Source organism: Prinia subflava, chromosome 9, assembly GCF_021018805.1.
Source record: "Prinia subflava isolate CZ2003 ecotype Zambia chromosome 9, Cam_Psub_1.2, whole genome shotgun sequence".
Taxonomy (NCBI): domain Eukaryota; kingdom Metazoa; phylum Chordata; class Aves; order Passeriformes; family Cisticolidae; genus Prinia; species Prinia subflava.
In genome coordinates this window covers 330,479-348,331 of record NC_086255.1, presented here as the reverse complement: position 1 = coordinate 348,331, position 17,853 = coordinate 330,479, and the positions used below count along the sequence as shown (strand labels likewise).

Genomic DNA, 17,853 nt, shown 5'->3' with positions numbered 1-17,853 from the left:
GGGGCTCGCACCGGCCCGGCACAGGAGTCCTGGGGCACCCCAGAGACCTCCTGAGCACCTCCCTCTTGGAGCTGCTTACAGAGGAACTTAATGGGCACCTTCCAGGGCTGCCTCTCCTGCTCCAGTCTTTGTTTCAAAGTTGTATCCAGCTATTTGAAAATAGCACACTTGAGGGAGAACAGAGCAGAAGCAGAAGTTTCATGCCTGTGTGTTTGCCTCTGGGCAGCTGGTGTCAGAGCTGTTTGCCAGGGATGAGGTCTCTCTGGTTTTCAGTTTGACATGTTCTGCTGTCTCCCACCAATTCTGGATGTTCTGCCACCGCTGTGGCAAGGAAGTCTGACGTGTATTGTTATTCCCCACTAGGATGCAAAAATTATCCAGAAGTCTTGTTGTTGAAGATAAAGCTCAACAAATCAATTTTCTCTCTCTCTGTGATCATGTCTAGGCTGGGATCTGTTAATGAAAAGACAGAACCTTGCACTTAACTGTGGTTTTGCTGCTTCAGTTTTCGTAACTGCTGGGGCAATCTGAAGATGCTTGTCCCAGTTTGTCCCTGGCAGGAGGACACTGATGGTTGGAACATCCCCAAAAGCACTGTCACTCCTCTGAACCAGCTTGTGTGAATAACTGTGTCACTTGAAGCTCAGGTGGCGGTGTCTGGGTGTGGGCAGGCTGGTGAAATTTCTCATCCCCAGGTGATGAATACATCCTTCTAACAGGACATAGTTCAAATGTGTCATTGGCTGATAAACGTGGGTACAAATGCTGTGCAGTTGTATACAAAATGCACCTTTTTGGTGAGAATCAGAGGGGACTCAGGAATGAAGGGGTCAGGTCTGTCCAGTGGCATCGTGGAGGAACATCCTCGTGTTTGTACTTTTTGCTCTAATTGTGAAAAAACCTCCCTTCTTCAATACACTGAGGAAAGCAATAATATCAAAATATTGTTGTAAAAACAGATTTCTCTTACTCTTAATTAATTTTTGCCTTTTTTTTTCAGCCAGAAAATTTACAGAAGAATTGGCTTCGGGAATTTTATCAGGTAATTAAAGTTTATTTTCTCATGGAGTTCTGTGCATCTTTGTTTATTGACCTAATTAGTAACATTGGGATCTTTTGCTTTGTGAAGTGAAATCACTATTTTATAGTGATTTTATTTTATAGCAAAAAACAGCCTTGAAAAATATGTCTCTTTCTGGATTTCTAAGTAATCATAAAAACTCAGCCTATAAACACAATTTGTTCTCATTAACAATTCTCTGCCTAAGAAATAGATTCAGGTTTTATAAAATTGACTTCAGTTTGGCATGAAATGGTCTTTTAAGTCTATTCAGTAAGTTATATATTTGAGTATTTAAAAAAAAAATCTGTTGGGAAGTCCCAAAATTGAAATATAACAGTTTGGGGCATTGGTTTGCAATAAATCAGCCCTGTGTCTGCTCTTTCTTAACAATTTTCTTATTTGGTAATGTGAAAATATTGACACTGAACCCATGTTGTAAAATGTGCTGTAACCTATGAGGGTATGAGGGTTTTCTAAAGTATAAAAGCCCCTCTCACACACTGTGTTATTGTAGTAGAGACTTGCTTAACTTGCAGTCTTGGTGCAGAAATATGGCCATAAGCACCAGGAAGTGAGCACTGCTGGGAGCTGGCATCCCTGGGAAGCAGCATGAGAGCTGCTGTCCCTGCAGGCAGAACTGAGGGAGGCTGCAGTCCCACCAAGGTTTGCACTGGCAGGGCCTGAAGGGGCCTTACAGACCGTGGAGATCACATCCTGCCACGGGCAGGGACTCCTTTCTCTGGAGCAGGTTGTTCCAAGCCCTGCCTGACCTGGCCGTGGAAAAGTGCCACCTGCTGCTGAAGGACCACAAGGTTCCTTTATCCAGTCCTACATCTCTTACAGTAAAACAGTCAAACAACAGAATTGTGCTGTTCAAATTTCGAAATGAAAGAATGTGCAGAAATTATGACTAGCAGTATTTCATCTTTCACTTTTGTAATTGAAAGCATCCCATGAGTCTTTACATTCTCAGGTTACCGGTGCAGCCTGTGACCTTTATTACATTGATGTAAATTCTGCAATTCACTTTTACTGGCAAATATAAGAGATTTGCAAAAATCCAAGGTGCAGTAACCATTCTTACATTCTTTAGTTTCTGCCAACTTCAGATTCATCTCTATTTTTCTTCTTCCATCTTGGTTGATCACTGCTGTATGTACATGATGCTTGCACTGCGCAAGCGTCTCAGCTAGTTTTGATTCCAACCCTCCCCAGCTTAGGAAAAGCTTCCTATGCAGGAAATACAAATAAACAGAGATCTCTTTATTTTTGGTTTGTTGGGGTTTTTTTAGATAGCTGCGTGTTTTTCATCATCACATGACTTATTTACGTATCTTTATCAAGGAGACTCCTTCTTTGTTCATCTGTTTACCAAAGTGGGATGAGCACTGCAGAAATGCTTCTGAATAGTTTGTGGAAAACAGGAAGGGGAGGGGAAAAGAACAAGCTGCTGGTATCTTAGGGCAGAGACCACTGACACGTGACTGAACGTGATCTATCTTTGGCCCAGTAAATATTGTGTGTACACAATTCCAAAGAGGAATAAAATTATCCATTAATGCTCCATGAGGCCAGTCTAGTACAGGGTCCAGAGCAGGGAAGGTATTGCTGAGGCAGACCCAAGCCCCCTGCTCTGTTCCCTCTCCCTCTCCATACCTCTGCCCTCTGTCCCTGCAATCTGAAAACTGTGTTTTTAAAAAGAAAAAGAAAGGGAAAATAGACAAAGGACAAAGTTAGCAGTGCTGCCCATGGCAGCTGCTGGGCTTATCCTGCTTCCCCTCTGGTCCTGGCAGTGGGCTGGCTGCTCACGCCACACTCTCCAGCGCAGTAGGAAGTGGAACAAAACTTGACCAAAAGCTCCTGCGGGAAGAGACAAACATGCATGTACCAAAAGTCTCTTGGCAGCATTCTGGCTTGGCTTCAGAGCGACCCTGTGAATGTGCAGCCTCAGAGGGATCGCTGTGTTTAACTGCACTCGCTCTGTGCAGAGCTCTGCCAGCGAGGTGCAGCAGCAGCACTGGAAAATGGCTCTTCGTGCCTCTCTGTAAACTCGAAACCAGATAAACCGCAGACGGCAGTTTTTTCCATTCTTCTGAGGAATTCAATTTGCATATGCAGTTGTGTCAGGGCAGTTTGCATAACTTCTGAGGCTGAGGTCCTTGTGTAAGCAGTCAAAATGTTCTCCACAGAAAAGGAAGCATCATTACCTCTCCAAGTTTAAAATGTTTCTAGAAATTAAACCCGTAATGTCTTTGAACTGATGTCAAAGAGCATATTGGTTAAAGAGCATTTTGTGGACTTGTTTATAAGTTCCAGTAAATCAAAATAAGGGATTTTATTTGCTGTCATGGGTGAATACAAGTCACTTATGTGTTACCATTAACTTATATGCTGTATTGCATTTCTGAGGACATGGTAGCATACAGAGGGCTAAAATAAGATTCAAATATCATATGTTAAATTTTTTAAACTTCTCCCATTGATCTACAAATATCCTATCCTACATCATTGACATGAAAAGTGTGGCAGATCTAATGCTGGTAAAATGAAACAGTTTCTCCAAGAAATGCAAACGGGAAAAAGATTATTTCAAAGACCCTTTCCCAGCTGGTTTTAGCAGCAGCTCCTGGCGTGGCTCAGAGAGCAGCACGCTGGCACTGTGCTGTGTGACAGTGGGCACAGGGTGGCAGCATCAGGTGCCAGTGTGCTCTGGCACAGCACACTGTGCTCTGCTTGGCTTGTTGAGCTGGGGAGGTGCGTGTGGGGTTTGGGATGGTCAGTGGTGTCACGCAGTGAGTGGCTCTGGGAGGGTGTCCCGGGCCTTGCTGAGGGGATGCTGCAGGACTGGAAGGTGCAGCAGCAGGAAACACGTCCAGCTCCCTGGCACAGCCATCCTGCCCTCGGCCTGGCTGCTGCAGGAGTGGGGCTGCTCGGGACTGTGCCTGCCTGTGCTCTGTGTCACCCTCCATGCCACAGGGTGCCACTTCAGCAGCAAAACCTGTGCTCCTACCTGGAACAGAATCAAGCACTCTGGGGGAAAGATGCTGCAGATCCCAGGGTTTTCAGAGTTGGCTCTGGTTTCTAATGTTCAAAGCAGAAAATTGTATTTGCAGTTGAAGACAATCAGCTGGAATCAAAATAAAAGGAAAAAGGTTTGTGAGCAAGTATGTCACTCTGTGGCCCTGGTAATTGGGAATTGCATCAAGTAGTGGGAAAAGCCACCTTACAGGGAGGCAGGATCCAGTGAAGTCCTGGTGCTGGGGATTGTGCCCCATCTCCTAACTGCAGATTGATACTGGTAACTTGGGTCTGAAAAAGTTGAATTTGGACTGTAGTCCTCTTTCCAGTAAAAACTCTCCTACCCCTAAGAACCTACAATGGAAACACAGAGGGAAAGGGATTGTTGGGGGAGAGTGGAAATAGCCTGAGAAGAGTGTTTTGGAGTGTTTAATGTGTGACAGAGAAGTCTTCGGTTCTTAGCAAGAAATGGGATGATTGATGATCTAGATGTTAGTGTTTAAGAAGCAGTGGGATGGTTTGGTGAACTAGCTGCCATGCAAATGAGAATATTTACAGAATATATACATGGGAAATTTGTCTCACTTGTGCAAAGTGCCCATGCCCTGTTTTGGAGCCTGTGTGTCAGTGCACAGGAAAAAACATGGGGGAACAAGCTCCAAGAACATGATGGAAGCTGTTTGCAAGCAAAGGGTGTAGGAGCACAGGGAGAGGACTTTCAGTGACTTATTTTTTTACTTAGGACTCTTTTTCCTTTTCACTCCTTCCTTCCCCATCCCTTGCAGTTCCTCCGTCTGCACTGGGCCTCATGTTTGGGGCAGGAGGAGTTCAGGACCTGGAGTTACTGAAAATCTGCACTGATTTAGTAACAATCTTTTTGTGTCACATTTGTGGCACATGGTCATTTTAGATGCAAAATTGAAGCCAGAGGGTTTTTTCCCCTACTGCAATTTCCCATGTTGCCTGATGTGTTTGAGAGTATTTTGAGCCTTTATTTGTAGAAATACAGAAGTTAAAAGTTTACCTAATAGTTAAAGGTCATCTTGGTATAGCTGCATGGGAACTTGGTGTATTATCCTTCAGAGAGAAGGAAGAAAAACAAACAAAAAAGGCCCAAACCAACCAAACCAAAAAATCCCAAACCCCAAAACACAACAAAACCCCACCCAGCCACTCAAAGGTTGTTTAATTATTTTAGTCAATTTAATGCTGCTTTTTTAACTAGAGGGGGTGAAAAAAACTCTGCAGCCCTTCCAAGCAGAGGTCTCAGCCCTTTTTCAGGGGGTGTTTTCCTCAGGTAGGGGCTGTTTGGGCTGTTTGCTGTTGGTTTGAATCCATGGCCTGTGACAAGGGTAGGGGGATGCTGGCTGTGTGCAGCTGAGTGCTGCAGGGTTCTGGGTGCCTGGTCCCCAGAAAGAGCCTCTTCTTCAGACTTAGAGAAATTGAAAATACTTGAAGTGCTTTAGGACCACACATGCTACATTGTATTTCACAGCTCACAAGGAAGCTAAAGCTCCAATTTTGCTATTTTTTTAAGCAATCCTATTTGCATGATATCAAGGCTCAAGCACCTCTTCTGCTTTGCCTGGATTGAGGTCTAACACTGGTGCCCTTGCCCCTGTGCCCACACTGCCCTCTCTGAGAGGCCTGGCCAACAGCGTGAGGCTGTGTCCTGTCCTGGCTGCTGCCCCAGTTCCAGCACAGCCCGACTCACCCTGCCCTGCCTGGGTCCCATCCCCTGTCAGGCTAACACCTGCAGCAATGAGATGTCAGGCTTGTGCTTTTGACCAGTTCTGTGTTCATACTCAGCTGTGCTGGGGCATCTAAGTTACCCACATCCCCAAAATAACTCCTGATTGTGGCTCCCTTTATGCTATTTTTGCATATCCAGAATTGAAAATAATGTCCAACTTTGTAAATACATTGTGCTGCTGTGGATGCAAATTCATTCTTTATATGGTCTCATGGATGATCTTTAACCTCTGGCAACTGGGAGTTTTAAGCTCTGAAGTATTCATTACTCATTATTATGTACTGTTTGTTCTTCCATAAGAGTAGAAAACTAGTAAAAGGTAATGAAGCAGAGCCAATTTGCTTTAGTTGGAGGGTACTTACTGTATGAGAGGACATAACTAATATTCAGGTATGTTCTAGTGGTTTAACCTGCAAGGAATGCCACAAGGACCTCACTGCTATTAAGCTAATGCTGTTTCCCCATTAAAAATTACATAATTCTTTTTTGTAATACCCACTGTGGTTTCAAGTTCTCAAGGATTTGTGTGCAAACAAAAAAAAAATCTATGTTCTGCATCTTCAGAGCTTGGAAGTGTTTTCTGTTGCTGCTTCAGCACAGTAAAATTGTTCTCCAGTGTTGTCTCACTGCAGGACTCCCCATTCAGGGCTCCCTGTGACTGATGGTTCATGACTGTGAGATAGTTTGTGCCTAAATATTACATGAAATAGTTCATTATGTTTTTGTCTTATCAGTTTCTATTTTCATTAGCTGTGTGAGAAGAGCTCTTCCTGAAGCAAACCCACACAGTTAAAATGAGTGACACGAGGCTCAGCACGTTCCTGCCCGCAGTCGGTGCTGCTGCATGTGCTGCCCTGAACCAGTGACAGTGGCTGTGCTGGCTTTACAGTTCTGCCTCACGGGCTGTGTTTGCTTAGTGCTGCTCTCCAGACAGCAAACAAAGTGAGCCAGCCAGGTCAGCTTGGTGTTTGACTGTCATCTGCTGCTGCTGGACTCTGATGGCAGCCTGCTGCCAGTGGTCCCTTGGGCCGTGCCTTGGGAAGAAAGGAGCATCTGTACAGGGACACCTTCTCAGCAACTGTGTCTTAGTTGTTTGTAAATCTGTGATAGGAAATACATCTCAGAGGAAAAGCATGTCTCAGTTGATTATCATTTCTTGCATTTCAGGTATGCTTTTAGACAACTAATCTTTCACCCGGTCCTTTTCCCTTTTCTCCCAAAACAAAACTTACTATTGGGTCCTGCTCTGGCTCATTCTCCATCCCTACCAATGACGGCATGCTTTAAAGCAAGTTGCTGATGTCCCTGTTGGCAGAAACCAGCATTAATGGTCTAATGGAAGTGCTCAGTGACCATCAAACACCTGAGTGGGAATGTTTACTTTTTCCCTTTATTCAGTAGCACTGCCAGCAGCTCGCCTCAGAATGTTTCATTAAGCAGGTCAGTGCCAAGATGTTTCAATGAACGTGAAACTGAGGTACAGAGGAAGTGACTCTTGGAAATGACTCAGAAACCCACGGCAGGACATTCCCTTCTTTCTGCAGGGGTGGCCTGGTGTGGGTTGGCAGTGCTGCAGTTCCTGTGTGACCTGGGCACAGCCGTACACGGGGTTCTCCCTGCTTTGGCACGCACAAACCAGTGCCAGGCGTGCCCTCGCGGGGCTCTGCGGCCGGAGCCCCACTGCCCTCTCCTGCTGGTGCTGAGCCCTGGGGCAGGGGCTGTGCCGGGCACTGGCGGAGAACAGTGCTCCAGGAGGGGCCCTCAAGAGGGAGGGACGTGCTGCCACCAGTGCTGACAGCTGTCACTTGCTGTCCTGTGCCCGACGGGCACATGCTCTGAGGAGCCTTGGGCAGGGTCCGGCACTGGCGTGTCCCTGCTGCTGTGTCCCCGAGCTGGGCAGCTCTGCTGCTGTCACAGGAAGGTGCCAGTTCAAAGAGGACCTTTGACTGCCTCTGGCTCAGTGGAAGCTGCTGCAGTTCAGATTTTGCTGATCTTTAATTCACTGTCTTTGAGCTTGGTTGTCTAATGAGATCATTTGTGTAGGCAGGAATGAAGGACTTTGCACTCTGTCACCACATGAAATAGCAGTTTCTCTCCACTGTTGTTTAAAAGAAACATCCACAACTTTTATGGTGTCCCATCCCTGGAAATGTTCAAGGCCAGCTTGGACAGGGCTTGGAGCAGCCTACTCGAGTGGAAAGTTTCCTGCCAATGGGGTGTAATGAGAAAGTTTTAAGGTCCCTCTGAACTTAACCCAGTCTGTGATTCTATGATTCCTTAAGACCTTTTAACAGTAATACTAGTCACTGTTGATTTAAATAATTAAAAGCAGGACTGCAAAGGTTTATGGTGTCTGTGCCTTTTCAGAGTTGCAGGGCACCAGCAGCAAGGGAGAGCAGTGCCTTTTTCCGGCTGTTCTCCCCTGTGTGTGCCGAGGTTAGAGCTGTGCAGTGCTCGTGGCTGTGCCGCAGTGCCAGCGGGGCACACGCTGTGGCCCCGAGGGCAGAGCAGCCCCAGCCTGCGGGCACCGAGCCCTGCAGAGCAGCTGGTTTGGGGTGCTGCTGCAAGGAACTGCTGGCAAACACCCCCTCTTCCTCCCAGTGCCTGCATGGACAGCGTGGCCTCTGCTGGCTGGGGCAACCCCGTGCCACCCACCAGAAAGGAGTGAAGCCCGGTTTGATTTTAACAGTTCTCTTCATGTATGCTTGCACTGGCATATTGTTGATTGTTTTGGACTGTTCTCTTTTAAAATGGAAGTTTTCTGGAGCTTGTGTCATTAATTCACAATAAGACATGGAATACAAGGTATAGAGACTCACTCAGTACTAAAGTTTTGGATGTGGGTTTGCAGTTCTGAATAGAGAAAAGCAGAGAAAATCCCATAAGACAGAGTACCACTGAATGTGTGTTCAATACAGCAGCAAATTTATAAACACTGTATTTGATTTGAGGTGTGAGGAAAGACACAAACATTCTAGGGTTTTGGTATGGTAACTGCATCCTAGTGCTGACTGTGTAGTGTCTAAGATATTTGCAGTGTTCGAGACTAACACCTGGAACAGCATGATGGATTTCCATGCCTCCTGTGTTAACAGGTGTGTATGTGCATCTGTTATTTCTGTTATTTAAATACTTTTGTAAATAAGATACTCCGTAAATAAAAACATTAAACACAACTGCTAAAGTGCTGCTAAACAGCACTGAGAAATTTTGTAAAAGTGGAAAAAATCCAATCTAGCAACTGAATTGAGATGTTTGAAGTCCTCTGCCTCCCAGACAAGGAAAGGTTTAGATCATCTTAATATGTCAAGTCGTCTTTGAGGGGAGTTGGAAAAGTTTATTTATATTTAAAATATAAATACTAAAATATATTTTAAATATAAATACTAAAATATATTTTTAAAATATATATATAGCCTAGGAACTAAGTCATAGTTTAAAAAATGAAATATTAGTTAAGAATATTTGAGATAATAATTGTGTGTTATGAATCTTTTATGTGGATTGCAAATTATGCTCTCCTTGCTGCTTGTTGTGCCAGTGTGCCACTTCCCTCTCACGCAGCAGCCGCCCGTCCTCCCTGAGCGCTGGATCTGTCCTTCATGCTGTGTGCTGAGCGCTAAAACTCGCTTTTCTCTCTGTTCCAGGTTGTCCATGCACACAAGCCCCATTTCATGGCTTTACACTGTCAAGAATTCGGAGGGAAAAACTATGAAGCTTCGATGTCTCACGTGGACAAGTTCGTGAAGTAAGTGGCGGAGGGCCTTAGCCTGGCGCCCCGAGCCGGGGACACGGGCAGAAGCGCTCAGTCAGCGGTGGCACAGGCCGGTTTCATTTATCGCGGGTTAATTAATCTGTCGCGGGTTAATTAATCTATCGCGGGTTAATTAATTTATCCCGGGTTAATTTCTCGCCTCGGGCGCGGCGGGGCCGGGAAGGAGCCCGGGGCAGCGCCCGCGAGCCGCGGCCGCGCGCGCCCTCTGCTGGCGGCGGGGAGCGCTGCGGGCGCTGCGGGCTCGGGGCCGCGCTCGGGCACCGGCAGCGCAAACCCCAAACCCCAAATCCCCGCGGTTCTGGCGGCACCGGCAGCGCAAACCCCAAACCCCAAATCCCCGCGGTTCTGGCGGCACCGGCAGCGCAAACCCCAAATCCCCAACCTCCGCGGTTCTGGCGGCACCGGCAGCGCAAACCCCCAAATCCCCAACCCCCGCATCCCCGCGGTTCTGGTGGCACCAGCAGCGCAAACCCCAAACCCCAAATCCCAAACCCCCGCGGTTCTGGCGGCTCCGGCAGCGCAAACACCCAACCCCCGAATCCCCGCGGTTCTGGCGGCACCGGCAGCGCAAACCCCCAAATCCCAAATCCCCGCGGTTCTGGTGGCTCCGGCAGCGCAAACCCCCAAATCCCAAATCCCCGCGGTTCTGGTGGCTCCGGCAGCGCAAACCCCAAACCCCAAACCCCCGTGGTTCTGGCGGCTCCGGCAGCGCAAACCCCCAAACCCCCGTGGTTCTGGCGGCTCCGGCAGCGCAAACCCCCAAACCCCCGCGGTTCTGGTGGCACCACGGCGCCGTGCCCTGCCCTGCCCTGCCCGGTCGTGTCCAAGTGGCACCGGGAAACGCGCGATCCACGCTGAAGGGGCAGCTGCGGAGGCAGCTCTGGCGCGGACAGGCTGGTGGCTGTGTCAGGGGACACCTTTGTCCCTGAAATTCCCCCCAGACGAAGAGGAAGGCCCTGGGTTCTTTTGGGTGATGCCAGGGCTGTCACAGCACACAGCAACGCTGAGGCAATGCAGTTCATTTGTATCTCCCTTTACATGTTCAGTCTTTTCTTTCTCTTTCAGAGAACTGTTATCAAGTGATGCAATGAAAGACTACAACAGAGCTCGAGTTTATCTGGATGAGAACTATAAATCACAGGAACATTTCACGGTAAATTTCTTTATTTCATGAGTGTAGTTTAACTGAAGAAGGTGAATTTCTTCTGTTTGGGATTTTTGACTCGTGGGACTATGAGCTGTTTCCATCCTGATGATGATTGTGTTTTTACTACTACTGTGTTTTTACTACTAAGAGTGTTTATTCGGTGTACATGCTGATTTCCCAGAGGTGCATCCATGTAAAATGAGCAGAATATCAGTGTGCAGACAGTCTTTTGTTTAAAATGGTTGTCGAAGGGGTTTTTTTCCTTCGGCAACTAACTTTGGTGGCTCCGAATCCCCTTCCACTTCAGAGCCTGGCAGTGCCTGGCAGTGTGAGGTGGTGCCAGCACTGAGTGTGATGAGCTGGTGATGAGCTTGGCAAGGGTTCAGGGTTGTGTGAGGGATCTCCAGAGCTGGCTCACAGCCTCACTGGCCTGAGGCATGGTGGCAGCAGCCAGAGCACGAGTTTGCATTAGCACCAGTGGTGTTTTAGGTACATGTAAAATGATGTGTGCGGGGCTGCCTTTCCTGCAGAGCAGAAAGGCTTGTGTGGCTGTTGCCAGGGCTGTGCACTGTGCCAGCACAACTGCTGTTTGTCCAAGTGATCACTGCTAGGTTGTACAGGAAAAAGCAACCCTATGGAGGTAAATCAGCGACATGTCCCTTCTTCCCAGGGCAGAAGCTTCCTTCTCCCCCAGTACACTGCTCAGTAGCAGTGGTGGCTCGGAGGAGCTCGACTGGGGACCTGGTGCTGCCTGGCAGCCAAAGATGGCACCTGGGACACAGTTCAGACAAGAAAAAAACAGCTGCCCAGCACACACAAACCCCAGCTTGGAGGCACATAAGCTCGGGGAATAAGAACCTGGAAAGGTTTTTATTTCCTCATTTTTTAGTAAGTCTGGCTAGAAGCCCAGCTAAGATGAAACTGGAGGAGAGGAATCAGTGGATTTTTTTCTCTTGCTCATCAGAGAAAATAAAAACAAGATTGTCAGCTTAACTGAGCCTTAGTGGGACAAACCTCAGTCACTAATGTTGAAACTGTACTCAGCAGATGTTCAGAAAGTGCTCTAGGTAACAGCAGTAAGACAGAGCTGCATGTTTTGCAGTCACAGGTCAGAGCTGCATCCAGATGATCCCACACACTGGTGGAGACCCTGTGGGGGTCCTACAGCACAGATCTCCTACTGTGGGCAGGGCAGCTGCAAGGGGCTCTGCATTTACCTGATCTGCCTTCAGCCAGGTGAGCTCCAGAGCTCCCTTCCAGCCAAGACTTTTCTGTGATACAGGAAAAAGGGATAATTGCTTTGATCTTAATTTGGAAAACAGCGTAGAAGACTAATGCAATCCATAACAAAATACAACTTTTTTGTGTTTAAGAATAGCCACAGCACTTCATAGTATTGAAATTATTTTATTTAGCATGAGGTACATTGATTCAGTTTGATGGCATTATGGTGGATAAAAAGGCTTTTAATGAGGCTGGACAGGAATCTCAGTTAGAGCATGTGCTATTTGTGTCTCTGTGAAGAACGCTGTATTTTGCAAAAGTCCCCAGTTCAAAAATTAATGTGGTTTCTTGTTTCACAGACCAGCATTATTTTCTAGGCACTGTGTTTCTTGCGGTACTCCCCAACTATCTTTGTATTTCTCCCTTTCTTGTCATAAATATTGTTTTGCTTTTTTTTTTTCTAATCTTTTATTTACTCAAGCTGGGCCTTCCAGGGGAAAAAAAATTCTGTCAACATATTGATTCAATGGAGGTGAAGGGAAAAAAAGACAGCCAGTACCAATGTTATTTTGCATGGAAATAATGTAACAAAAAACATATTCTTCTTATTTGGTTAAATTACCCTCTGTTGAAGTTGTGACTGTAAAGATACAAAATTTACAGAAGTGTTTGATGTGTAGTCCACATGATAGGTTGTTTGTAACCCTTGAGAACCTTGTAGAGCTGAATCTGCTTAGTGTGGAAAAGGCAGAGCAATTATTCAGTGACGTTTGGTGTTACTATCACTGGGAGGAAAGGCTGTGTGCTAGAGGAGTGTTTTATACCTTCATTGTTAGACTGTAGTAGTAGTGGCTTGGAACCAAAGCCCAAAAACCTAGAAAGGAGAGAGGGTGCACTTGAGCTCCTTCAGCTTCTGACTTGTTAGAGTCTGCTTTTGGCGCTGAATGCTCACAGTCCTCATCCACAGATCCTGGCACTGCTGTCAGGAATCAGACTCATAGAAATGGTTTTTCACACGTGATTTGAACTGGCAGATCTCCACTCCTCTGCTCAGTGTGTGTGCATGTGTGAGCAGGGGTTTCACATGTGGTGTGTCCATTTAGGGTAAAGTCTTGGTCTTCAGTGTGCTTTGCCTTGTACAATGTCATGTGTCTCCGTGTTTCCTTGTTAGTTCTGTTTGATTGCAAAGTTCTGTAACTTCTGTGGGCTTTTTTCCATCCCTTCTAAGGCACAGACTTGGCAGCAGATGGTAGCTTTTTCATTATATTACCTCTCTGAAATAGAAATGTTTATCATGTATATTGTTGTATTGTGCTATTTGCTGTAGAAAGGGAGAAGCCCAAGTAGCTACAGTTTGACTAACCTTTATCCCTGCTGCTCTCACATCCCCTTTTTTACCAGTTTTGGCATCACTTCTTCTGTAAGGCTTTCCTTGGCTTGGCTCCTGCAAAACTAAACCATGTTTTGCTGCCTACAGTTACTCAGCTTGGCTGTGATAGGACTGGCAGCGAGATCCGAGACTGTCAGCAGCCTCTGTCTCCAGCTCACAGCACCACAGGTGCAAATTCCACATGAGAAATAAGAAACCAGTGTAATAATGAGGTGTCCCTAGTGGAGCAATTTGGTTTTAAAAACTAATAATCCACATTGTATTAAGGATCAAAATGGATCATTTTGCATCATCCCAGACATAAAGCCTAATATCAGGATTTGTCATTTATGGTCACATTATACGAAATCTAGTGTAGGAGCAGTTAGTTTTAGGTCTGGGATTTGTTGGTAGGGGGGTAGGTGCCTTGATGAGGGAGAGAGCTGTGGTTCAGTGGATTGAGTTTGTTCTGCCAGGAGTGATGGTAGGGTGAGGCAGTGTGGGATTTTCTTCCACTCAAACCTTATTAAACACATGCACAGAATAAACCCCAGAGCAGCGAGTGCAAGGCCCAGGAAGGTGCTGGGGCAGCAGGTCCCTGTCCAGGGAAGGGGTCAGGCTGGGAGTGGCAGCTCTGGGCAGGGACTCCGGGCCCAAGGCTTTCATTAGGGACAGGCACTGGGAGCAGCAGGGCTGTCACAGGGCGCACAGGGACAAAGCAGTTCGTGTCACACTTGGGAGAGGCACAGCTTTATCGGATTTAAAAATGACCTGAAGATGAATCTCTTGGCAGAGAGCTGCTGCACTAGAGCAGCTGCCTGTCAGCACTGGGAAGGTGGCAGTGCTGGAGCTCACGGCTCCCAGCAGTTACGGATGAGGGTGGTGGCTGACAGCCTCTGCACGGCTGACAACAGCTTCCCAGAAATTTCAGATTAACTAAACTGGCAGCTCTGCTGCGCTTCCAGTTCTGACTGGAAATACCAATATCAGTCGAGTGTGGATAAACTGGCTCATGTGCTAAATTTCAGACACTCAAATAACTTGGCAAAGCTTTGTGAAACACAGCCTCCTATAAATCCCTCTTTGAAAGCATGGTACTTTCTTTTATTGTATAAAATGTTATATGGGGGGTAGATCTTGATTTCTGTCAGAGAATGTACAATTAATGAAAAGATAGATATAAGAAGAATGAAATAGGTAAGAGTCTGAGAAGCTGAAAAATTTAGTACATTGCATTTTTTATTTGTGACCATACTGAATAGACTTCATCTGTAATAAAACAGGTCTTTGCAGTTCCATTGATTTTACCAAACATCCCATTATTTACATTCTCTGTTTATTTTATTGTACTTGGTATATTTCATGTAAAGGGTAAATTATAAATCTTGACACTTTCCTATGTGAAGAATTACTCAAAAATAGTTGAGTGTGTTGAACTTTTGCATGTCGATACTTCTTGAATAACCCAAGTTAACGGTAAATAAGGTGGTTTTTTCTGGAATAAGAAAATGTACTGAAGGTAAATATCAGTCAGAAATACATTGATATTTTCATCAAATCTGTAACTGTTTTTATATGAAACATGTCAGTATAATCAGTGACATTTTTATTGTAATTAGATCAAGCCTAGTTTTGTTTTGTGCTGTGTATTTATTGATTTCTGGAGTTCTCAGTTAAGGTCTTATATTGCTTAGCAAGTCCTTGGCTTCCTTTTCATTGTTCAGAGAAGGCAGAGGAAACTCCTGTGTCATTAAAGCCTTCGTGCTGTGTTGAACGCGTGGTTTCTGCAGTTTGAGAGAATCTTTCCTGGAGCAGTCCTGAGGACTGCTGGCAATCAGAGCCCCGAGTGTGAGCTGACCACCAGCTCCTGCCTGGAGCGTTCAGGGAGCATGGTGGGAGCTGTGTGGTTGGCACAGCCCTTAGCTGATGGGCAGGAGATCTGCACAGTGGGGTAATTGCTCTACTTCTCAGTATAGGTTTCTTTTTTTAAAACAAACCAGTCCTCTATTGTCTGCGTGCCTGCTCAGGCCCTCAGGTGACCTTGCAGTGAAGAAATGCTACTGGGCTCTACATGTGATGTGCTGAAGTTCCAGCCTCCTCCTCCTAATTGCAGTGCACTGCAATTAGTTCATTCTATAGCAGAATTTCATTCAAATAAAAAAATTTAAAAAAAAACCCCAACCAACCAAAAAGAAAAAAAAAACAACAACCTCACACCAAAAAAAAAAACCAAAAAACACACACAACAAAAAAAACGGCCCAAAACCACCCCCCAAAAAACCCCCAGCCTTTTAAAACCAGCATTTGTGACATTAGAGGGATGTGCTTAAACAACACCAGAGCCTCAAGCTGGAAGTACATTTTATTAATACCAATAGATTGAAGGGAGAGAGGTTGCTGTCCTCACTCAGCTCCCCACTTTGAAAGGGTGGGTTTGGTGAGATAATGATCGAAATGAAACTTCACTGCAAAAACCACCTGAGGGGTGGACAAAGGTAAGTTATAAATAAAGAATACAGTGGTAACAGGCATTTTTCTGGCAAGCTTTTTTCCCACACCCATACAAAGCTGTGCTTCAGTTACTGAGGCTGAGGAGTTTGGGATGTGGAAGGTGGCAGAGGCACCAGTCAGTCAATGCCCTTGTGGTCTCTGCCATTGCACCCTGCTCCGTGGGGCACGGATCCTTGGGGCTGTGGGGAGCTGAATGTCCTCTGGCTGCCCCTGCCGTGTGCACTGGTGTTTGGCAGTGCCCCTGTCCGAGCCATGTCCATGCACCCCCAGGGTACAGCTCTGTCCCAGAGCAGAGCCCACGGGGCACAGCTCTGTCCCACAGCAGAGCCCACGGGGCACAGCTCTGTCCCACAGCAGAGACCCCAGGGCACAGCTCTGTCCCACAGCAGAGCCCACGGGGCACAGCTCTGTCCCACAGCAGAGCCCACGGGGCACAGCTCTGTCCCACAGCAGAGCCCACGGGGCACAGCTCTGTCCCAGAGCAGAGCCCACGGGACACAGCGCTGTCCCACAGCAGAGCCCACGGGGCACAGCTCTGTCCCACAGCAGAGCCCACGGGGCACAGCTCTGTCCCACAGCAGAGCCCGTTGGGCACAGCTCTGTCCCACAGCAGAGCCCACGGGGCACGGCCCTGTCCCACAGCAGAGCCCACGGGGCACAGCGCTGTCCCACAGCAGCGCCCACGGGGCACAGCTCTGTCCCACAGCAGAGCCCACGGGGCACAGCTCTGTCCCACAGCAGAGCCCACGGGGCACGGCCCTGTCCCACAGCAGAGCCCGTTGGACACAGCTCTGTCCCACAGCAGAGCCCACGGGGCACAGCTCTGTCCCAGAGCAGAGCCCACGGGACACAGCGCTGTCCCACAGCAGAGCCCACGGGGCACAGCGCTGTCCCACAGCAGGACGGGCTTGGGGTGGCCCCAGGCTGTGCAGCACCCGAGGGTGCTCCTCGCTGGGGGTGGGTGCCACCAGACTGGGAACACCAAGAAAGCAAGTCCAGTCATTGCCAGGGTGTGCAGGAAAAGGTTGCAATTTCGTTTTTTTCCCCTGGATTGCTTTTGCTTGATGCACTCTATACCAGTATTTTCTTAATGTAAAATGGCTTTTACCCTAGGGTAAATGCACTGGTAACCTGCAGCAGCATCTAGGGCAGACCTTTGCTCCAATCACTATCCTTAAGAGCAACAACCCGAGCCAGCATGAGGGAGGGCTCCTGGGGGGAGCAGTGGTCCTGAGAATACAGATTGGCAACACGTTGTTCAAGTGTGTTATTGTACCTTAAAATTATATCTGCTCCTTACTGAGAGAATAGTAAAGTTAATTTTTGTTAGATTAATGATACTTGAGTAATATTTTTGGTTGAGCTGAGTTCAAATAATTGGCCATTAATTGAAAAAGGAAATTGAAATGAATTTCTCTTATACATAAATCCTGTCATAGTTATTAATGCATCTTAGAAAATATTGTCCTGTTCCCAGAAATGGATGGTGTACACTGATTCTCCCAAGCTTATTAGCTCTGTCAATTTAGAGTTTGGTTAAGTAAAAAAGATGATTTAGGAAGAGAGTTGTAATTGAACTGAATATTGAGGGAATTCACATGGTGATGAGTTCTCAGCCCACTTCTTCATTACCAGTTCTACGGAATGTCGACGCTTGGCAGAAAGGCAGGTTTTCCCCAGGAGATGGAGCTGGAGCACCAGGCTGCAGTGCTGGAGCTCCGGTCTGCAGTGCCAAGGTGCGGGCGCTGGACGCCCTGGAGGATCCCCCACAGCCTGCACTGCAGCTGGGAGGGCACCCCGGGGACACTGCCAGGCCTGGGGGGACACCCCGGGGACACTGCCAGGCCTGGGGGGACACCCCGAGGACACTGCCAGGCCTGGGAGGGCACCCCGGGGACACTGCCACCGGGCTGGGAGGGCACCTCGGGGACACTGCCACCGGCCTGGGGGGACACCCCGGGGACACTGCCAGACCTGGGAGAGCACCCGGGGA

At 47.3% G+C, this 17,853-nt stretch overlaps 1 protein-coding gene across 2 annotated transcripts in view; it reads left to right on the top strand.

Moving 5' to 3' along the window:
• The window catches only part of INPP5A (inositol polyphosphate-5-phosphatase A), a 179,718-nt gene that overhangs the window by 36,975 nt on the left and 124,890 nt on the right, over positions 1-17,853 (top strand). For both annotated transcript variants that reach the window (XM_063405031.1, XM_063405032.1), the window contains exons 2-4: positions 1,001-1,042; positions 9,482-9,582; positions 10,675-10,762. In XM_063405031.1, coding sequence (XP_063261101.1) covers positions 1,001-1,042; positions 9,482-9,582; positions 10,675-10,762 — 231 coding nt within the window. The remainder of the gene's footprint in view (positions 1-1,000; positions 1,043-9,481; positions 9,583-10,674; positions 10,763-17,853) is intronic.